The 18,613-nt window shown below is 45.9% G+C and overlaps 1 protein-coding gene across 2 annotated transcripts in view; it reads right to left on the bottom strand.

The window, feature by feature from the left end:
• Positions 1-714: 714 nt before the first annotated feature.
• Positions 715-18,613, bottom strand: part of PDSS2 (decaprenyl diphosphate synthase subunit 2) — a 293,668-nt gene continuing 275,769 nt past the window's right edge. For both annotated transcript variants that reach the window (XM_002714881.6, XM_089332769.1), the window contains exon 8: positions 715-1,582. In XM_002714881.6, coding sequence (XP_002714927.6) covers positions 1,424-1,582 — 159 coding nt within the window. In that variant the 3' untranslated portion in view covers positions 715-1,423. The remainder of the gene's footprint in view (positions 1,583-18,613) is intronic.

Here is an 18,613-nt window from a genome sequence, read left to right as displayed (position 1 = left end):
GAAAAACCATTTCAAACTGAAGAGCAGAGTGTTCTCTCAAACCACACCTACAGGCCTTCACAGTATAGTGGCATAAAGTGCTACACTGTTTCAGGTACACTTGCAGATATTCCCCCTCCCATACCTTAACCTCTGTCGTTTTACATTTTCTCTTCACTGCCTGCCACATGCTGGGCCCTTGGATTGAGGAATCCAAGTGAGATAACTCGACTAGGTGTTTGAGTGAGCCAGGTAATAAAATCTGTTTGCTGTGCTGGCTGTCTCCAGATAGGGCTGTAATTACACCACATGAGAAAGAAAGGTAGCCAAGCCCCAATCTAGATCATTTATGTAAACCCAGCCTTCTTGTCAACCATGCTCTCACATTGCATGCGCGTAAACCGCAAAATCATCTCGTGTGAACCACACAGAGACAGGGTCCCGCTGCAGGCCCGCGAGACTGCCTCCTTCCTGTATCCTCTCTGCAGCTGGAAGTCTGTGGTTCAAGACCAAAACTTTCTCCAGTGGAGCCCCGGGTACAACAACTGTATTTCTGAAGCTTGTACAAAATAAAGGGATTCTCTAAACCAAAGTATTGCAAACAAACACAGATCCCCTCGAAGAAGGCTTTTTTTTTTCTTTTCATGAAAAACACAGTTTGGCTCTTTGAAATGTGTTTTTAAAACAATGATCTATAGAAATAAGAAAAACGCAAATTTCCTAATAAAACCAAGGTATCATTTGATAACATTTTAATTTACTAGTGCAAATATTTGGCAACTTCCCAGTAATTTCTGCTTGCCTCCCACCCCCAAGTCTTAGAAAAACCATGAAGCGCAAGGTTTAATCATATTTTTATCTAAAGATGCAGAGACATAATTGCAAGATGGCAAAAGAAGTATTTTTTTTCCGTGATTCATTGAACTGTTCTCCGTTACGACAAACCGGTCACTCGTTTCTGATTCGCTGTCCGCGCTGGCTGGTATGGATGGTGTTCCTCTTGACACCTGCAGCTTCCAGCTTGCTGTGTCCCCCTGGAAGGAAAACCACAGGCCACCGCCCTGGCGCCATCCCTGGCTCGGCCCAATCAATAAGGACTTATTTCCTGTCCATTTGCTGAGGTCACAGGAGCGAATCTCATTAATTATTTCTGCTTCTGCAGCTTCAAGTGTGCTTCTGGCGTGACAAGTGAAAACTGCTTGACCTTTTTTGTTTTTTCTCTTCTATATTTTGTTTGTAGCCGTTCCCATAAGAAGGCAGTGTTCATTTAGCAACATGATAAGAGGGAGGGGGAAAAGGTGTTTTTTTTTTTTTTAAGTCATTAACACATTTAGATTTTTCATCACAAAAGCTGTCCTATCACCTCTTTGCCCAGGTTTGTTCAGCAGAAAGGAACAATGGGGTCTTTTTTTTTTTTTTTTTTTTTTTTTTTTTAAATTTGGTGTCATGAAAACCTGGTCACGGCAAACACAATGTTTTCTAAAGCAGATCTGGCCTCCGAGGGAGGGAAGCTCTCCAGGGCCGCCAGGGCCTGGTTTCCATGGTAACGACACAGGTCAATAGCCGAAGTCACACCTTTGCCAGCTTTGATTGTTTCTCGCAACTGTTAAGAAACAAACGCACAATAAAAAGTCAATTTTTAAGGGACGCAGTTAGCACCGCAATTACACTGGGGTGGGGAGGTGGGAAACAAAGACAGGGAGAACACCCCCCACCCCCACCCGCCCCGCGCAGATTTCAGGGTTTCTGCTCTGCTCTGTGGAGGAAAAGAGGACGTCATTCCCCAGGAGTCTTCAGGCAGGCGCATTCCCTCGGGCAGCGCTGTGTCCACACCGAGCCCAGCCGCACAACGGGCTGGGGCTCAGAGCATCCTAATTACACCTCCCTGGCTGCCTCCGCTTGATGTCCAGAACTGCTGGGCGGCTGCAAGGGAGGCGGGGCATTTCGTATGCAGCAGCCTGATATTCTGCCATGGGGAAGGCTTCACCAACATCTTAGTGACAAACTTATTTTTTTAAACACCGTATGTTGACACGATAGCCCATCTGAAAATTCAAGACAGACACACAGCATTAGATGTGAACACGATATGGCTAAAATGAAGAGATCAACTTGTTTAGAACAGGGTAAGCAAGCTCTAGTGGAGAAGCCCAGCTGCATTTCCAACCCCGCGCTTAACTGATGGCAAAACTCATCTGTCTGCCCCGTTCTCCGCGCCCCACGTCCATCTTCTTGTCCCCAGGGAGTGCCTCGAATGTCTGCCTAATTCTCCGGAGTCAGAAACCTGCAGTCCGCTTCACTCTCCACTTCCAATCAGGCCAGGCTGGGCCAGGGTTGCTCACCCAGGACTGAATTTCTGGTCCCCAGCGAGTGGGTGGAGCCAGGTGACAGGTGCATCTGTGAGCTGTGCGGGATGCACGCCGCTTCTGGGTGGCAGCACTGCACTGTCCAGCTGTCCCTCTGGCACATCATATGCTGACATCACGGTGGAGGCGCCTGGGCCCCTGGGAGCCTGCGAGGGCCCCACGGTGCCTCTCCCCGCTGCGGGGCACAGGGAGCTTTGCTGTGTTACGCCGCCGCGAGGCTCTCTGCAGCCTCTGTAACTGATGCAGTCCGTGGGTCCCGGGCAATCGTTCCCTTGAGAGCGCTCAGAAACATCCTCGACTCTTCGTTCCCCCTGCCGCTGCCCTAGTCTGGGGCTCAGCGTCCCACGCCTGGGCTATTTTGCGCCGCCATTTCCTAAAGCATCTCCTCATCACCAGTTCCACATGCTTGGACTCCATCGGCCATGCCCGGCTGCCAAGGAGCTCATTATAAAATGCAAATACGATCTTGCTTAAAACCCTCCACTGTCTCCCCATAGCCTTAGGAGAAAAGCCCAAGCGCTTTCATGAGGCAACACAGTCCCTTCCTGGTCCAGCTCTTGTCTTGCCCTATTTTCCCCCTTTCATCATGTATTTAGGGGACTAGTTACAGCTCTCAGAGGTGACCTGCCACCTGCCCTGGGACGACCCCCTGCGCCCCCAAGGCCCCACGTCCTGCCTGGTAGGATCACGGTCGGGGGAGCTAGATGCCCCCTCCCTCTGCATAGCTCGAATCCAGCATTATCACACAGTGCTGTCTTTTCATTCTCCATTCACTTATCCATCTCTATAAGAGACCTGAAGCTATTTACTGCATGATACAGGAAACATAACAAATCAAAGAAATAAGCTGTTCTATTCCTCTAATCATACAATTGGGACAACAGAGGCCCACAGACATTCAGTGAATCAAGATTAGGAATAGAAAGTGGCAAAGTTGAGATTGGGAGGGTTTTTTTTCCCTCTTATTTATTTATTTATTTATTTTTGACAGGCAGAGTGGATAGTGAGAGAGAGAGAGAGAGAGAGAGAGAGAGAGAAAGGTCTTCCTTTTGCCATTGGTTCACCCTCCAATGGCCGCCTCGGCCAGCGCACTGCAGCCGGCACATCGTGCCGATCCGAAGCCAGAAGCCAGGTGCCCCTCCCGGTCTCCCATTGGGTACAGGGCCCAAGCACTTGGGCCATCCTCCACTGCACTCCCTGGCCACAGCAGAGAGCTGGCATGGAAGAGGGGCACGGGACAGAATCCGGTGCCTCGACCGGGACTAGAACCCGGTGTGCCGGAGCCGCTAGGTGGAGGATTAGCCTAGTGAGCCGCGGCGCCGGCCATTTTCCTCTTTTTAAAGATTTATTTATTTGAAAGGCAGAGTGACAGAGAGGGAAGGACAGAGAGAACTCTTCCGCCCGCTGGGTCACTCTCTGAATGGTCACAATGACTGGGGCTGAGCCAGGCTGAAGCCAGGAGCCTGGAACTCCATTGAGGTCTCCACGTGGGTGGCAGGGGTGCAAGTACTTGGGCCATCTTCTGTTGCCTTCCAGGGATCTAGATCGGAAGTGGAACAGCTGGGACTCCAACCAGCGCTCCTGTGTGAGGTGCAGACAACGCAGGCAGGGGCTTAATCTGCTGCATCCCGACTCGGGCCCCAGGGCTGGGCTTTCTAACAACTCATCTGGTGGTGCTTAACGCTCAACTCCCTCAGACCTGCAGCTCTCCAGACATCCCCGCATGGCAGGTGAGCTGTGAGACTGTTTCAGCCCAGGTTTCCCTGGTCTCTTGCCAATCACTGAACGCATGAAGACATGAAAATGGTGCTGAGTACCCAGAGGTGGCCAGATTCAAACTCCATTCTAGCTCTATCATCTTCGGGAAGCCACTTAGTTGCTCTCAGTTCTAAATGAGGACAGAGTGAGTCCCTTGTAAGGCTGGTAGGGTACAAATGAGACAGTGAAGAGTGCCTGACAGTGTCTAAATCCCGACAACTGCTCGGATGCCTTAGCTCTCCCTCCTCAAGCCCTTAGCCATTGCCAAGAAAAACCATCCTGTCCTCCAAGGTCAGGTCTACTTTGGCTTAATATCCAATAACCCCAAAGGTAGTTGAATTGGAGCAGAATAGTCTTAAAGATTAAAAAGAAAGAACACGCCCATATTTTCATTGTCTTTAATCCCCCAAATCTAACGTAGGCCAACATCCTCTCCTGATCCTAGACTTCTAGTTTGGTGCTTGCAAGCATGTGGATGGGACACTCAGTTTACCAGTAACAACTGAGCACCTGCTATGTGTAAGGAGTAGAATGAGCTTGCTCTGCTCTGTGGATTAGCAGCTAATTAAGGGCTGAATGAGAAAGGTAGTGAAGCTAGCTGTTGCGAGGAATGAGAGACTGACTTGAATTGGGAGAGACTCCACAAGGCCTTACAGAGTGGGATTTGAGGCAGGTGTCACGTGTATTGATAAGAAGCCATGCGGCTGGGGAGAGCAAGAGGACTGTAGAGAAAGAGGAGAGACCGGAAAGTGTAGAGTACCCAGGGAGTGAAAACACGCCGAGTGTGACAGATTGCAGGGTCAGGTGTCAGGGGACCCAGGCAGACTCTGGAAGCCACGCTGAGACATTTACATCTCCCCCCAGAGCTATTTTACTATAAAGTATTCTCAGAGTACAGACACGTTGAAAGACGATGGCCCTGGGCTAAATCTAGTAGCTGTTTTTGTAAATACAGTTTCGTTGGAACATAACCACGTCCATTCATTGAAGTGCGGTTGTTTCCATGGCTGCTTTTGTGCCAGAAAGGCAGAGCTGTGGAGCTGAGTGGTTGCCAGAGAGATTACAGCCCTGCAAGGCCCAAAATATATACACTTGACCTTTACAGAAAAAGTCTGCTGACTCCGGGACTAGTACGGTGAATGACCACACGTTCTCTAGTGAGATTCAACAATTGTTAATATTTTGTCATTTTTGTTCTATCTATGCTTGTTTTCCTTTTTCCCCCTGAACCATTTGAAAGGAAGCTGCAGGCAGTGGATGCTGGTAAATTAGCTCTCCAGGGGGAGAAAGCCCTCAATGTAGCATCTGCAGATTTTTGTGGTATAAACACTCCCATCAGGGCAGTTTCAAGCTGCCAACAGTCTTGAGATCACAAACTTCTTGAATATTTAACAGAAGGCTCTGAGTTGCTAGGACTTGGCTGGGACTTCCACGGGCTGAGGGATGCTTTGCCTGTTAGGACATGCATCTCCCAAGGTAAGAACACAGACTCAATACTATCATCATAGCTAGGAAAGCCAGAAAGAAAACTTAATGAGACCATTCTCTAATATTATCTAACATCTCAGTCCATATGCAAATTTCCACCAACTGGTTCCAAAATGTTTCTTTTAGCCATTTTTTTTTCCAAAGCACGATCAATCCCAGTTCACACATCACATTTGTTTGCTATGACAATTTAATTTTCTTTTTCCCCTATGACGTTGTCATTTTGAAAGGGTCAGGTTGTGCTGCAGACGTCTGCTTTTCTCTGATGATTTCATTTAGTTTGTTGCTCTATGAACTTTGTTCAGCTAGGCTAATTTTTTATTTTAGTTTGAAAGAAAGATTAAGAGACAATGAGAGCTCCCAGCCACTGGTTCACTCCTCAAATGCCTGCTGGGAGCCACAGATTCAGTGTAGGTCTCCAACCACCTGAACCATCAACCTGCTGACTCTGAGGGTGCACATTAGTAGGAAGCTGAGATTGGAAGCAGAGCTGACACTCGAATCCAGGCATTCCAAAAATGGGATGAGGGCGTCCCAACCGGTGTCTTAACTGCAAGGCCCGACGCTTGCCCCTCAACTGCATGTCTGACGGTAGCTCCCAGGGATCCCACCCTATGATGATGGGTAATTCATGAGGGCAAAACTGCAACCGGGACATCACTGAGAGCTACCCAAGTCTTAAAAGAGTTCATTTCCACCCATAATGACTATTTGCTTTAGTCAGTAAACAAATCCCGAGTTGGGCTCCAGGCCTTTGCTTGCCAAGAGACCTGCTTCCATGTGTAAAACACCAATTTCATGACTCACCAGCAATCTAATCTTTGGAGGAATGCATTATTCTTCACTGCTGTCTGTAAACAATCCCGTTAGTTAAACCTACATTATTAGCTCAAAGGGAATTACTTAGACATAACTAACAAACCATAAATGAAACTCATTTTTACTGTAGACTAGACCAGGTAACATCTATGTTGACAAGGACGATCTTGTCCTTTGTAGGTAAATGTGACAAAGGACACATTCTGTTGGAATTCCTAACCCTGGCTGGCCTAAGATTCCCCTGGGGAAAATGCTGCTGCCTGTGCCCTCACCCTTGGGAGATGGATCCAGTAAAGCCTGAAAGATGCTCTTCTGGTCACTCCAGTGACAGGTGAGACTTGGGAGTACCGTGTTTGCTGGGCTATGTCCTTTGAGTTAATGCATTTTAAAACAGTTGTGTTGGGCTTAGCATACTTTCTTTCTTTCTTTTTTTTTTTTTTTTTGACAGGCAGAGTGGAAGTGAGAGAGAGAGACAGAGAGAAAGGTCTTCCTTTTGCCGTTGGTTCACCCTCCAATGGCCGCCATGGCTGGCGCACTGCGGCCGGCGCACCGCGCTGATCTGAAGCCAGGAGCCAGGTGCTTCTCCTGGTCTCCCATGGGGTGCAGGGCCCAAGCATTTGGGCCATCCTCCACTGCCTTCCCTGGCCACAGCAGAGAACTGGCCTGGAAGAGGGGCAACTGGGAAAGAATCCGGCGCCCTGACTGGGACTAGAACCCAGTGTGCCAGCGCCGCTAGGTGGAGGATTAGCCTAGTGAGCCACAGCGCCGGCCAGCATACTTTCAACTGGTTGTCTTTGCAATGTTCTAGTTCAGTTCAATAAGCATTGGACACTTTTATGACCTGGGCATGTAGCAGGGGCCGGAGAGCCAGAGAAACACATAGTTGCTGCCTGTCCCTGGAGACCACCTGGGAGAGGGACAGTCACAGGCTTGTAGAACAGAGAGGTTTAAGTGGAATACTGAGGGATTGTTCCATAACCGTGGTTCTAGTATCTGCAAAAGAAAAGACTACAGTTTTTTTTTTAAAGTCTTTCCATTTTTGCCTTTACCTATATTTTGACTTGGCCAAGCCCAAACTGATGCACAGAAAGAATTCTGCCTATTAGGATGCAGCTACAATTGTGAGTAGTCCCACATAAAGAGCACCAAGAGCACAAAAAGGTGAGTTTTCAGTCTGTGTTTTATTTCTCTGATATTATGCTACTATAATTAAATCTCTCTCTAATGAAGTCAACCGAATAACTGTACAAGTGCAGCATCACCTGAAATAAATTAACCCAACTCCCCTGTTAGAGAATCTAATTAAAGATATTAACAAAGAGAAGAGGATGCAAAGTATTTAAAGTTAAACACATTTTTAGTTAACATTTATTAAACACCTTTTTTTTTTTTGCCAAATGCTGCTCTCGTAAGATCTTTTTGAGAAAATCATTATACACTATATGTCTATGATAACTCTTTCCTTTCAAAATATTAAATATTAGCGCCGGTGCTATGGCATAGTGGGTAAAGCTGCCGCCTACAGTGCTGGCATCCCATATGGGTGCTGGTTCGAGTTCCAGATGCTACACTTCCGATCCAGCTCTCTGCTATGGTCTGGGAAAGCATTAGAAGATGGCCCAAGTCCTTGGGAGACCCAGAAGATGATCCTGGCTCCTGGCTTTGGATTGGCACAGCTCCGGCTGTTGCGGCCAATTGGGTAGTGAACCAGTGGATGGAAGACCTGTCTCTCTCTCTCTCTGCCTCTGCCTCCTGTAATGCTGCCTTTCAAATAAATTAAAAAAAATAAATATTTTAAAAATATTGAATATTACATGGGGTCCAAGTAGTTTTAGTAGAATTGGGGGCAGCAGCCACTTCTGACCAAGAAAACCAGAGAGACTTTAAGACTCAGGAGAATCGCAAGCACAGTCTTCCCTCTCACAGGAGAGCACAGTGGGCTGAGCGAGGCTCGGCGACAGGGACGCGGCCTGGGTGTTGTCTCTGTCCTGCAGAGCTCCTCCCCACCCATGCACTGGGAAAGGTGTGAAGAGTGCTTCAGAGTGCTGGGAGACAACAGAGATGCCAAAGCTCACCGGCGACACAGAGTAGACCTTGCTCTGAACAATCCGTGGTGGTGGGGGTGGGGGTGGGGGTGGGGGTGGATGAGTGGCAAAAGCGAAGTTTTCTCAGGATTCAAGACCCAGGATGACAGCGAAAGGAAACAAACAGCAGCCGCGGTGTTGAACGGAGAGACCACAGATGTCTTAACCAGGGGGAGAAGTGGACTGTGCTTCCCTGGTGGGCTCACGAAACTGGGAGCAAGGCAGGAAGTGACGGGACTTGAACCTTTGGACATCTGCTCCAGTTTGCACTCTGTGGTGTGCTTGACTGACACTCTTATGTATCAGAAGCTGCGAGAAGCAATTTCGCTTAAGTATGACAACAAAACAGGATGTGAAGGTGATAGGGATCTTGCATAAAGAGGAATGCCAGGGGTGGGAATCTGGCCTGGAAGTAAGGCTCCCACATTCAACATCAACGCACCTGAGTCCGACATCAGGTTCTGTCTCTGGACACTAGTTCCCTGCTGATGCTGACTCTGGAAGGCAGCAGAGATGTCCCAGATAACAGGGTAACTGCCACCCATGATGTATGCCTGGACTGAGTTCCCCACTCCTGGCTTCAGCTTGGCCTAGCATTGCCTCCAAGGGCAGGGAGACGGGGTCTAAATGCTGAAGAGCTCTGACCCCATGGACAACAGACCTGCTCGGACCATCCCACTCGCTTCTTCCCAGCCGACAGAGATCTGCAACGCCCAGCACTGACTGTGGGCATTTAGAGAGTGAACCACCAGATAAAAGCTCTCTCCCCATATTTCTCTGCTTCTCTCTCTCACTCTCTCTCTCACTGCCTTTCAAATAAAACAAAAGCACATTTTTTTTAAAGTTAGTAGATTTATATTGGGCAGGAAAGCAATCTCATATGTCATGTTCACAAGTCTCAGTGCTTGGTTTCTTTCCCTCATCACATTTTTTTGAAAAAATATTTATTTATTTATTTATTTGAAAGGTAGAGTCAGAGAGAGAGGGAGGCAGTGAGAGAGGAAGGGAGAGAGAGAGAGAGAGAGAGAGAGAGACAGACAGACAGATTGATTCTCTATCCACTAGTTCACTCCCAGAATGGCTGCAATGGCTAGGGCTGGGCCAGGCCAAAGCCAGGAGCCAAGAGCTTCCTCCAGGTCTTCCACATGAGATGCAGGGGCCTAAGCACTTGGGCCATCTTCACTGCTTTCCCAGGCCATCAGCAGAGAGCTGGATTGGAAGTGGAGCAGCCAGGACACAAACCAGCAGCCACATGGGATACCAGCGTTGCAGGCAGTGGCTGAACCCCTATGCCACAATGTAGCCCCACCTCCCCTTGACATTTCTATTCATTGCTGGAAGATGAAGAAGAAATGCATATTAAATTTAATAGTCAGATGTTATATTGCCAGGAGAGGTAGCTAACACATAGATAGCACCAACATCATAGTTGTTTTGACATGCTGAAAAATAGACTGATAGTAGCTAGCAAAATGCAACAGAGATAATTGTATAGCTGTACATTTAGATTTAAAACATTAATTGTAGGCCGGCACCGCGGCTCACTAGGCTAATCCTCCACCTTGCGGCGCCGGCACACCGGGTTCTAGTCCCAGTCGGGGCGCCGGATTCTGTCCCGGTTGCCCCTCTTCCAGGCCAGCTCTCTACTGTGGCCAGGGAGTGCAGTGGAGGATGGCCCAAGTGCTTGGGCCCTGCACCCCATGGGAGACCAGGAGAAGCACCTGGCTCCTGCCATCGGATCAGTGCGGTGCGCCGGCCGCGGCGTGCCGGCCACAGCGGCCATTGGAGGGTGAACCAACGGCAAAAGGAAGACCTTTCTCTCTGTCTCTCTCTCTCACTGTTCACTCTGCCTGTCAAAAACAAAACAAAACAAAACAAAACAAAACAAAACAAAACAAAACACATTAATTGTAAATGTGTAAGCTTCAGTTTGGCAATGACTTGAAAAAAATGCTGAGAATTTTTGATGATAACTACCTTCTTCATATTAGCCAAGACTGTGATGTAGATACAAAAAAAAAAAAAAAAAAAAAAAAAAACAAGGCAAACTGTGGCATCATCAACCATATACACATCCAAACATCCCAGTTTCTGGCTCCTGGTTTTGGCCTGGACCAGCCCTGGCTGTTGCAGGAGTTTAGGAAGCGAATTAGTGGATGAAAGAATGAAAAAAATCTCTGTCTCTTAAGTAATTTTTTACAAATTAAAAAAACAAAAAAGGAGGGTGTTGTTTGGTGCAGTAGTTGCCCTCATACCATACAAAGTGCCTGATGTGAGTCCCGACTCCTCTGCTTCCAATCCAGCTGTACACTAACACACATCACAGGGTGACAGCAGGTGATGGTGTAAGTGGCTGTGTCTCTGCCATCAATGTGGGAGATTTAAATTAAGTGCCAGCTCCTGGTTTTGGCCTGGCCCAGTCCTGGTTGTTGCAGGCATCTGGGGAGTGAACCAGCAATGGGAGATATCACTGTGTTATTCTCCTTTGCTTTTCTTTTTCTTCTTCTTCTTTTTTTAAAAAGATGTATTATATTTATTTGAAAGGCAGAGTCACACACACACACACACACACACACAGAGAGAGAGAGAGAGAGAGAGAGAGAGAGAGATCGTCCATCTGTTTGTTCACTCTCCAAAAGGCCACAGCAGCCAGGAGTAGGCCAGACTGAAGTCAGGAGCCAGAAGCTTCATCTGAGTCTCCCACATGGGTGCAGGGGCCCAAGCACTTGGGCCATCTTCTGCTGCTTTCCCAGGCACATTAACAGGGAGCTGGATTGGAAGTGGAGCAGACAGGACACTAATCAGCACCCATATGCAATGCTGGCATTGCAGGTGATGGCTTAACCCATTATGCCACAACACTGGTTCCTCTCCCTTTCAAATAAAATGAAAATAAACATTTTTTAAAAAGAAAACAGAAAATGTTTTTCTAGCACAACAAACTGCAAAATGGATTGGATACAACATAAAAGTATTTCTGTTTATGTAGAATAACAAATTTGTAGAAGTTTACAGGCAAAAAAAATCCACTTAATTTAATTAACATCTTTGGCAAAAATGGAAGGAGACAGAAAGAAGAGAGCAGCTGTATTAATTCATGGAATGATAGTGCATCTCAATGTTAAAATAATACTTTCATATATACTACTTACTGTGGGCCAAGTACTGTTCTAGCAGATACACAAGTCTACTTCGAAAAGTTCATGGAAAATGGAATTATAAGCTTAGGGGACCGGCATTGTGGTGCAGCAGGTTAAAGCCACAGCCTGCAGTGCCAGCATCCCTTCTGGGTGCCAGTTTGAGCCCTGGCTGCTCCTCTTCTGATCTAGCTCCATGCTATGCCTAGGAAAGCAGTAGAAGATGGCCCAACTCCTTGGACCCCTACATCTGCGTGGGAGACCTGGAGGAAGCTCCTGGCTCCTGGCTTCGGATCAGCTCAGCTCTGGCTGTTGCAGTCATTTGGGGAGTTAACTAGCGGAATGGAAGACCTCTCTCTCTGCCTCTCCTTCTCTTTCTGTGTAACTCTGACTTTCAAATAAATAAAATAATTCTAAAAAAAAAAAAAAAAAAAAGTCCACTTAGAGGAGTGGGCATTTGGCTTAGCATTCAGGATTCCCATGTCTGCGTAAGAGTGCCTACCTTCAATTCTCAGCTCTGGCTCCTGACTCCATTTACCTTTCTACAAACGCAGACCCTGGGCGACGGTGGTGATAGCTCAAGTAATTGGATTCCTGAGACCCCCACGGTAGACCTGAACTGTGTTCCCAGTTCTTCCATCCCTGTCCCAGGTCTCGCTGTTGCAGGCATTTGGGGGAGTGAACTAGGAGATCAAATCTCTCTCCATCTGCCTCTCAAATAAAAAACAGAGTTTTAAATTTTTTTTAAAAGGTATATTTTGCTGCAAAAAAACTTTTGAAATCTATGCACAGTTTTCATAACACATATTTTCATGAGCTTTGTAAAGATCCACCCAGTGGCATGTACATATATCATCCATCTGCAACAAGCCTACGAGGTGGATGCTATTATTATTCTTATTTTACAAACTTAAGCAAGAGTAAGTTGTCAAGGTACCACAAGAGAGTTCTTGTCCTTTTTTTCTTTTTTAATTTTTATTTATTTATCTTCATTTTATTTGAAAGGCAGGCAGAGAGAGACACAAAGGCAGACAGAGATCTTCTATCTGCTGGTTCACTCCCAAATCCCAGCAACAGCCAAAGCTGAGCCCATCAAAGCCAGAATCCAGGGACTCAATTAAAATCTCGCACATGCGTGGCAGGGACCCATCTACTTGACACGTCATCTGCTGCCTCCGCAGGTGCACATTTGCAGCAAGCTGAGGTCAGGAACGGGGCTGCACTTGAATCCAGACACTCCAATCTGGGATGCGGGTGTCCCAAGTGATGTCTTAATGCTGTGCCAAACGCCTGCCCCAGAGTGCTTGCCCTTAACCACTATGCCACTGTGCTTTTCCTTTATTCCTAAAGAGCTCCACTTGAGAAGCAACACATACTTACGTCAACAATGCCATTTACATATCTGCGCACAGGGTAATTTTTAAAAATACATATCACAGGTTAGAAAAAAATACATCAAGTCAAATAACTAAGAAAAAAAACCATACTTATAGGGATGACTGAAAATTGAAGCCATCATTAGATTAATTATGCACCTCTATGACAACATATACAATTTTTCTCTCATCAAACTAAAAATGCCAGATGGTTGCAGAACAAATGTCAACAGGAATGGGAGGTGGAAAATTTCCACATTCTCTGTTAAGAAAAAGGTCATAAATACCTCAACTGATTAAGCATATTCTTCTAGTCATATATCTATATATATAAATAAAATACTTTTTTAACAAAAAGGCTTCAAGCTGACTGAGGTATCATTCTATCTACTACTGAATTATAAAGTAAAACCAAGATATTTTCATGTGATTCCTTAACTAACAAAGTCTTTTCTTTGCTAAAATTCTCAGCCAAAGACATTGATTGTGGTTTCACATAGCAATAGGAAAAAATATTGCCTCAGGTTATTTTTTTATTATTTTTAAAAAATCTAATCTCAGGGTTCATCATACCATATTTAAGTCATTACTAATGTACTAGTGAGTTCAAAATGACAAATATAATTTGGCCTATGCTTTAACATTTTTATTGTTCTAAAGTATTAGGTTACTTTTCTTTTGTAAAACAGCTGGTAAAACCTCAATAATACGGATTTGTATTGAGATTAAAGTATTCTGTAGAAATCTTGAGCTCTTTTCTTTCCTTTTGTGTGTGTGTGTGGAATCCTCCTGTAGGGGCAGGTGCTGTGGCGTAACAGGTGAAGCTGCCACTTGGGACGCCTGCATCCCATATGGGTGCTGGTTCAAGTCCTGGCTGCTCTACTCCCTTTAGCTAATGTGCCTGGGAAAGCAGTAGAAGATGATCCAAGTCCTTAAGCCCCTGTACCCACGTGGAAGACCTGGAAGAAGCTCCTGGCTCCTGGGTTGGATTGGCCCAGCTCCAGCCATTCTCAGCCATTTGGGGAGTGAACCAGAGGATGGAAGACCTCTCTCTCTCTCTCTCTAACTCTGCCTTTCAAATAAATAAATCTTAAAACAAAATCATCCTGTATGACTGTATGAGAGCTCATGACTTTTGTTATACTGCTCTCCTTTTGCCTTGCAGAGCCCTGGGACCCAAAGCCCATGCGCGGAGGAAGTAGGAGGAAAGGTGGGCTCTGGGAGGTTACAAAACGCCACTGTCTGTAGATGTGATAGCTCTTCAAGCACTTTTGCAGAATCCCCCAGGTGAGGCCATACAAGAACCTTTTAAAAAAATCTTACAACAGGGAATACCCTTGAGTTGTTCTCTTCCAATAGGACAACTACTGATTAACTCATTTCTGTTGTTTCATAGTAATACGAGAAATGATTAGACAGAGGCAGTGCGCAGACTGTAGTAGGGAGACTCTGGGCCTAAACATGCATGACTCTGGGCCGAGCATCTATTCTTTTTCTTTCTTCTTTTTTTTTTTTTTTTAAAGATTTATTTATTTATTTGAAAGGCAGAGCTCAGAGAGGCAGAAGCAGAGAGAGAGAGATGGAGGTCTTCCATCGCTGGTTCACTCCCCAGATGGCCGCAACAGCTGGAGCTGTGCCTATCTGATGCCAGGAGCCAGGAGCTTCCTCCTGGTCTCCCACATGGGTGCAGGGGCCCAAGGTCCTGGGCCAACCTCTACTTCCTTCCCAGGCCATAGCAGAGAGCTGGATCAGAAGTGGGGCAGCTGGGACTTGAACTGGCGCCCGTTTGGGATGCTGGCACTGCAGGTGACGGCTTTACCCATTATACGATGGCACTGGCCCTAGAGCATTTATTCTAAGCCCTAGTTTTCTCACCCACAAAAGCAGGAAGATAATATTTATACCACAAGGAATTATTGTGAACAAGTAACACAGTGTATGTGAAATGAGTTTGGCATTAGTAAAATGCTATTCAATTGCAAGGTCTGACGCGGGCAGGGGCATGGAGATCCCTGCACAACCTGTGCAGAATGCACCTGGCCTTCAACACAAACATTCCGCCACCATTTCACAGGCTCAGGAAGGCATTTAAAGTTCAGTTTTAATCTGTGATTACTGATGAATTGGAAACTTTTTTTTTTTTTAGATTTTATTTTATTTATTTGAAAGGCAGAGTTACAGAGAGAGAGAGGAAGAGACAGAGAGTGGTATCTTCCACCTGCTGGTTTACTCCCCAGATGGCCGCAATTTAGGGACTGGGATATCCAAATCCAGGAGCCAGGAACTTAATCAAAGTCTCCCATGTAGGTGGCAGGGGTCCAAGCACTAAGGCCATTGTCTGTTGCTTTCCTAGACACATTAGCAGGGACCTGGATCAGAAGTGGAATAGCTGGGACTGGAACCAGGCCTCATTTGGGATGCCACAATTCTGGCCTCAACATGGTTGTTTTTGAAAAATGAATTTGAAACTCAAAACAAACAAAAAACATAGGAACATATTTGGTAATATTTTTATTAAAAATTTTTTTGTATTTTCATTTTATTTGAAAGGCAGAGACAGAGAGAAAGGAAGAGAGGTCTCCCATCTGCAGGTTCACTTCCCAAATGCCCGTAAGAGCCAGGACTAGGCCAGGTTAGAAGTCAGGAGTCCAGAACTTAACGTGGGTCTCCCATGTGGGAGACAGGGGTCCAAACTCCTGATCTGTCACCTGCTGCCTGCCAAGGTTTGCAATAGCAGGAAGCTGGAATAGAGTACAGAGCTGGGACTCAAATCCACACCCCCCCCCCAATATGCAGTATGGGTGTTCCAAGTAGCATCTTAACTGCTAGGCCAAACTCCTGTTCCTTTGGGATCAATTTTTAGAAAGTTTTATTTATTTATTTGAAAGACAGAGTGACAGAGAGAGAAAGGGAGGAAAGGAGGGAGAAGAAGGGAGGGAGGAGGTGAGAGGGAAGGGAGAGAGAGAAATATATTTTATCTGCTAGTTTACTTCCCAAATGCCTGAAACAGCCAGGAACCTAGTACTCAATCTGGGTCTTCCAACTGGTTGGCGGGGACCCAAGAACTTGAGCCATCACCTGCTGCCTCCCAGTGTGTGCACTAGCAGAAAGCTGCAATGGAAATGGAGCTAGGACTTGAACCCAGGCACTCTGATATTTGGGCGTAGGCATCCCAAGTAATGACTAAACCACTGTGCCAAATGCCTGCTCCCCTAATTCATAAACTCTCACCAACAGTTGCCAGGTTGGGCATTCAAGGTTACCAATATGGAATTATATTAAATTTAGGATTAATTCCACAGGAAAAGCAATCATTACTTTTTGGTTACCAGGTCTTCCAAAGAAAAATTGATGATTTATAAATAATCTTAGATTTATCCATACTTTGATTTACAGTTAATTTTTAATTTTAATATCATATTCCAAAGAGGAACTTAATTCTATACACCAAATTTCAAAAAAAAAACCAAAAAACAAAAAACAAAAAAACAAAAAAACAACGAACTGGGACCATGAAGCTTTTTAGCAAACCCTGCAACAGAAAGTCAACAAGCAAAACATGTTGCAGGCTGTAGACTGCGGCAATGAACCGTTCTCGCCTGTAGCTTTTTTCGGAGTCAATCAATAAATAGTAAGCTCTGTAATCTCACGATAAATACTATGCTGGTTATTTAATTAAAAAGGACACTGTGGGACAAGAGCACTCAGGTCACGCGTGTATCAAATGGTCCTGGGGGTCACTGGAGAACGATATAAACTATGTAAGAGTGAGCTTGGCTTTCTATTGTTTTACTCCAGTCTGTATCTGACATTTCTTACATCTCCTCACCCGCTTCAGGGTATGGATGCTGATATTTGGAGGTTGCTTGCCCCAGACTACCACCACCACCACCACCATCCCCGTGACCCTAGATTCCTAAAACCCCACCATGCGGGCCGACACTGTGGCACAATGTTAAGCCACAGCCTTTACTGCTGGCATCGCATATGGGTGCCAGTTCGAGTCCTGGCTACTCCACTTCTGTTCCCGCTCCCTGCTAATGTGCCCGGGAAAGCAGCAGAGGATGGCCCAAGTGCTTGGGCCTGTGCCACTCATGTGGGAGACCCAGAAGTATCTCCTGGCTCCTGGCTTCGGCCCTGCCTGGCCCCAGCCATTGTGACCATTTGGGGATTGAACCAATGGATGGAAGGTCTCTCTCTCTCTTCTCTCTCTGTAACTCTACCTTTCAACTAAATACACAAATCTTGTTAAATAAATAAGTTAATAAATAAAATCCCAACATGCATCCTGATGCAAGATGAGCTTATAACTATGTTTGAGTTCATAAGGAAGCACCACAAACAACAGAAAATTTAGTTAGAGAGAATAATGCAAACAAAATGCACACATCAGCCACGTCTTTCAGGTAGTTTGCATTAGACAGACGGCAATGCAAGAATCAATGTACAGGGTGAAGATGTTACTCTCTGAGCCATGTTAATGCAAATGAATTCACAAGAGTACAACTATTCTAGAGGTACAGGTCTCTAGGTTATGGTGTTACGGAAGGTATGTTTTTTCACATAGAGCTTCACCTCCCTCAACAGAAAATGGTGATGAGAACTTGTTTTAAATGGTTACATCTATGGAAACTTTCTTGGAAGACTGAAGAATGCTTACCAGCTAACAAATGTCACAATAATTACTGCCTGGTTTGGCAGCTATAATTCCTAGGACACTCATTTATTAGACAACTTCATTTCTAGAGCTGTGTTAGATTATGGGGTAATACAACCAGTCTTCTGGATGCTTGCAAGACCAGAGCCCACACACGGCTTCTTTCTGTGCACACCTACAGGGCTGTGAGAAACTGTATGGTGTGAACAACATACACAGTGGAATCAGCAGGTCTGGGAAGGGCTCTGTGAGATAACAGCTAACACTGTTGGGCTATCCAAGCTCTCTCTGTATAAAGAGAAGTTTCAGAGAGAGAGAGAACCCCATAGAATCATTTGATTAAGGTGCTCAGGTATGCCTTGAACATACTGCCCACCGAAAAGCAGGCAAACAGTGGCATGCATCTTAGAAAAAGCCTAGCACATAGAGATGCCTACAACTTTTTCTAAACAGGCACACACAAATCTCGTCAAGGTTAGACTTATTTCCTGCGATCTAGAATAGGGAGATCTTCCACAGGGGGCACCATTGCACTGTGCACTACTCAAGCTTGGGCGGTATGGCTGTGGCTTTATTATGATCTAGTGCATAGGTAAGAGCGTTCATCAGGCCAGCGAGTCCAGGGCTGGCAGAGAAGGACAGGATCTATTCACTCACAGTCCTTAGTGGAACCTCACACATTGCTCACTTACGTCGCTGGTCTTGTGATCTCCACTATTATTGCAGAAATTTTATTTGAGAATTGGGGGGGGGCCCAGACACCTTGGTAATTCAGGAGAGACAGTTAAGTATGCGATCAGGATCAATACTCTGTCTGATGTGGTCAGCAGGAGGCTGAATGGGGCATGCAGATGCTATATAGGAAACATGGGGAATGGCTTCAGATGTGAACTGAATAAATTACAGCTGCCGGTGGAACAAACAGCTTGAAATCACAAAAATCTTTAAT

The sequence above is a fragment of the Oryctolagus cuniculus genome, chromosome 5 (genome assembly GCF_051225735.1).
Source record: "Oryctolagus cuniculus isolate XC-2025 breed Fujian yellow rabbit chromosome 5, ASM5122573v1, whole genome shotgun sequence".
Lineage (NCBI taxonomy): Eukaryota > Metazoa > Chordata > Mammalia > Lagomorpha > Leporidae > Oryctolagus > Oryctolagus cuniculus.
This window is presented reverse-complemented; position numbering and strand designations above follow the sequence as displayed.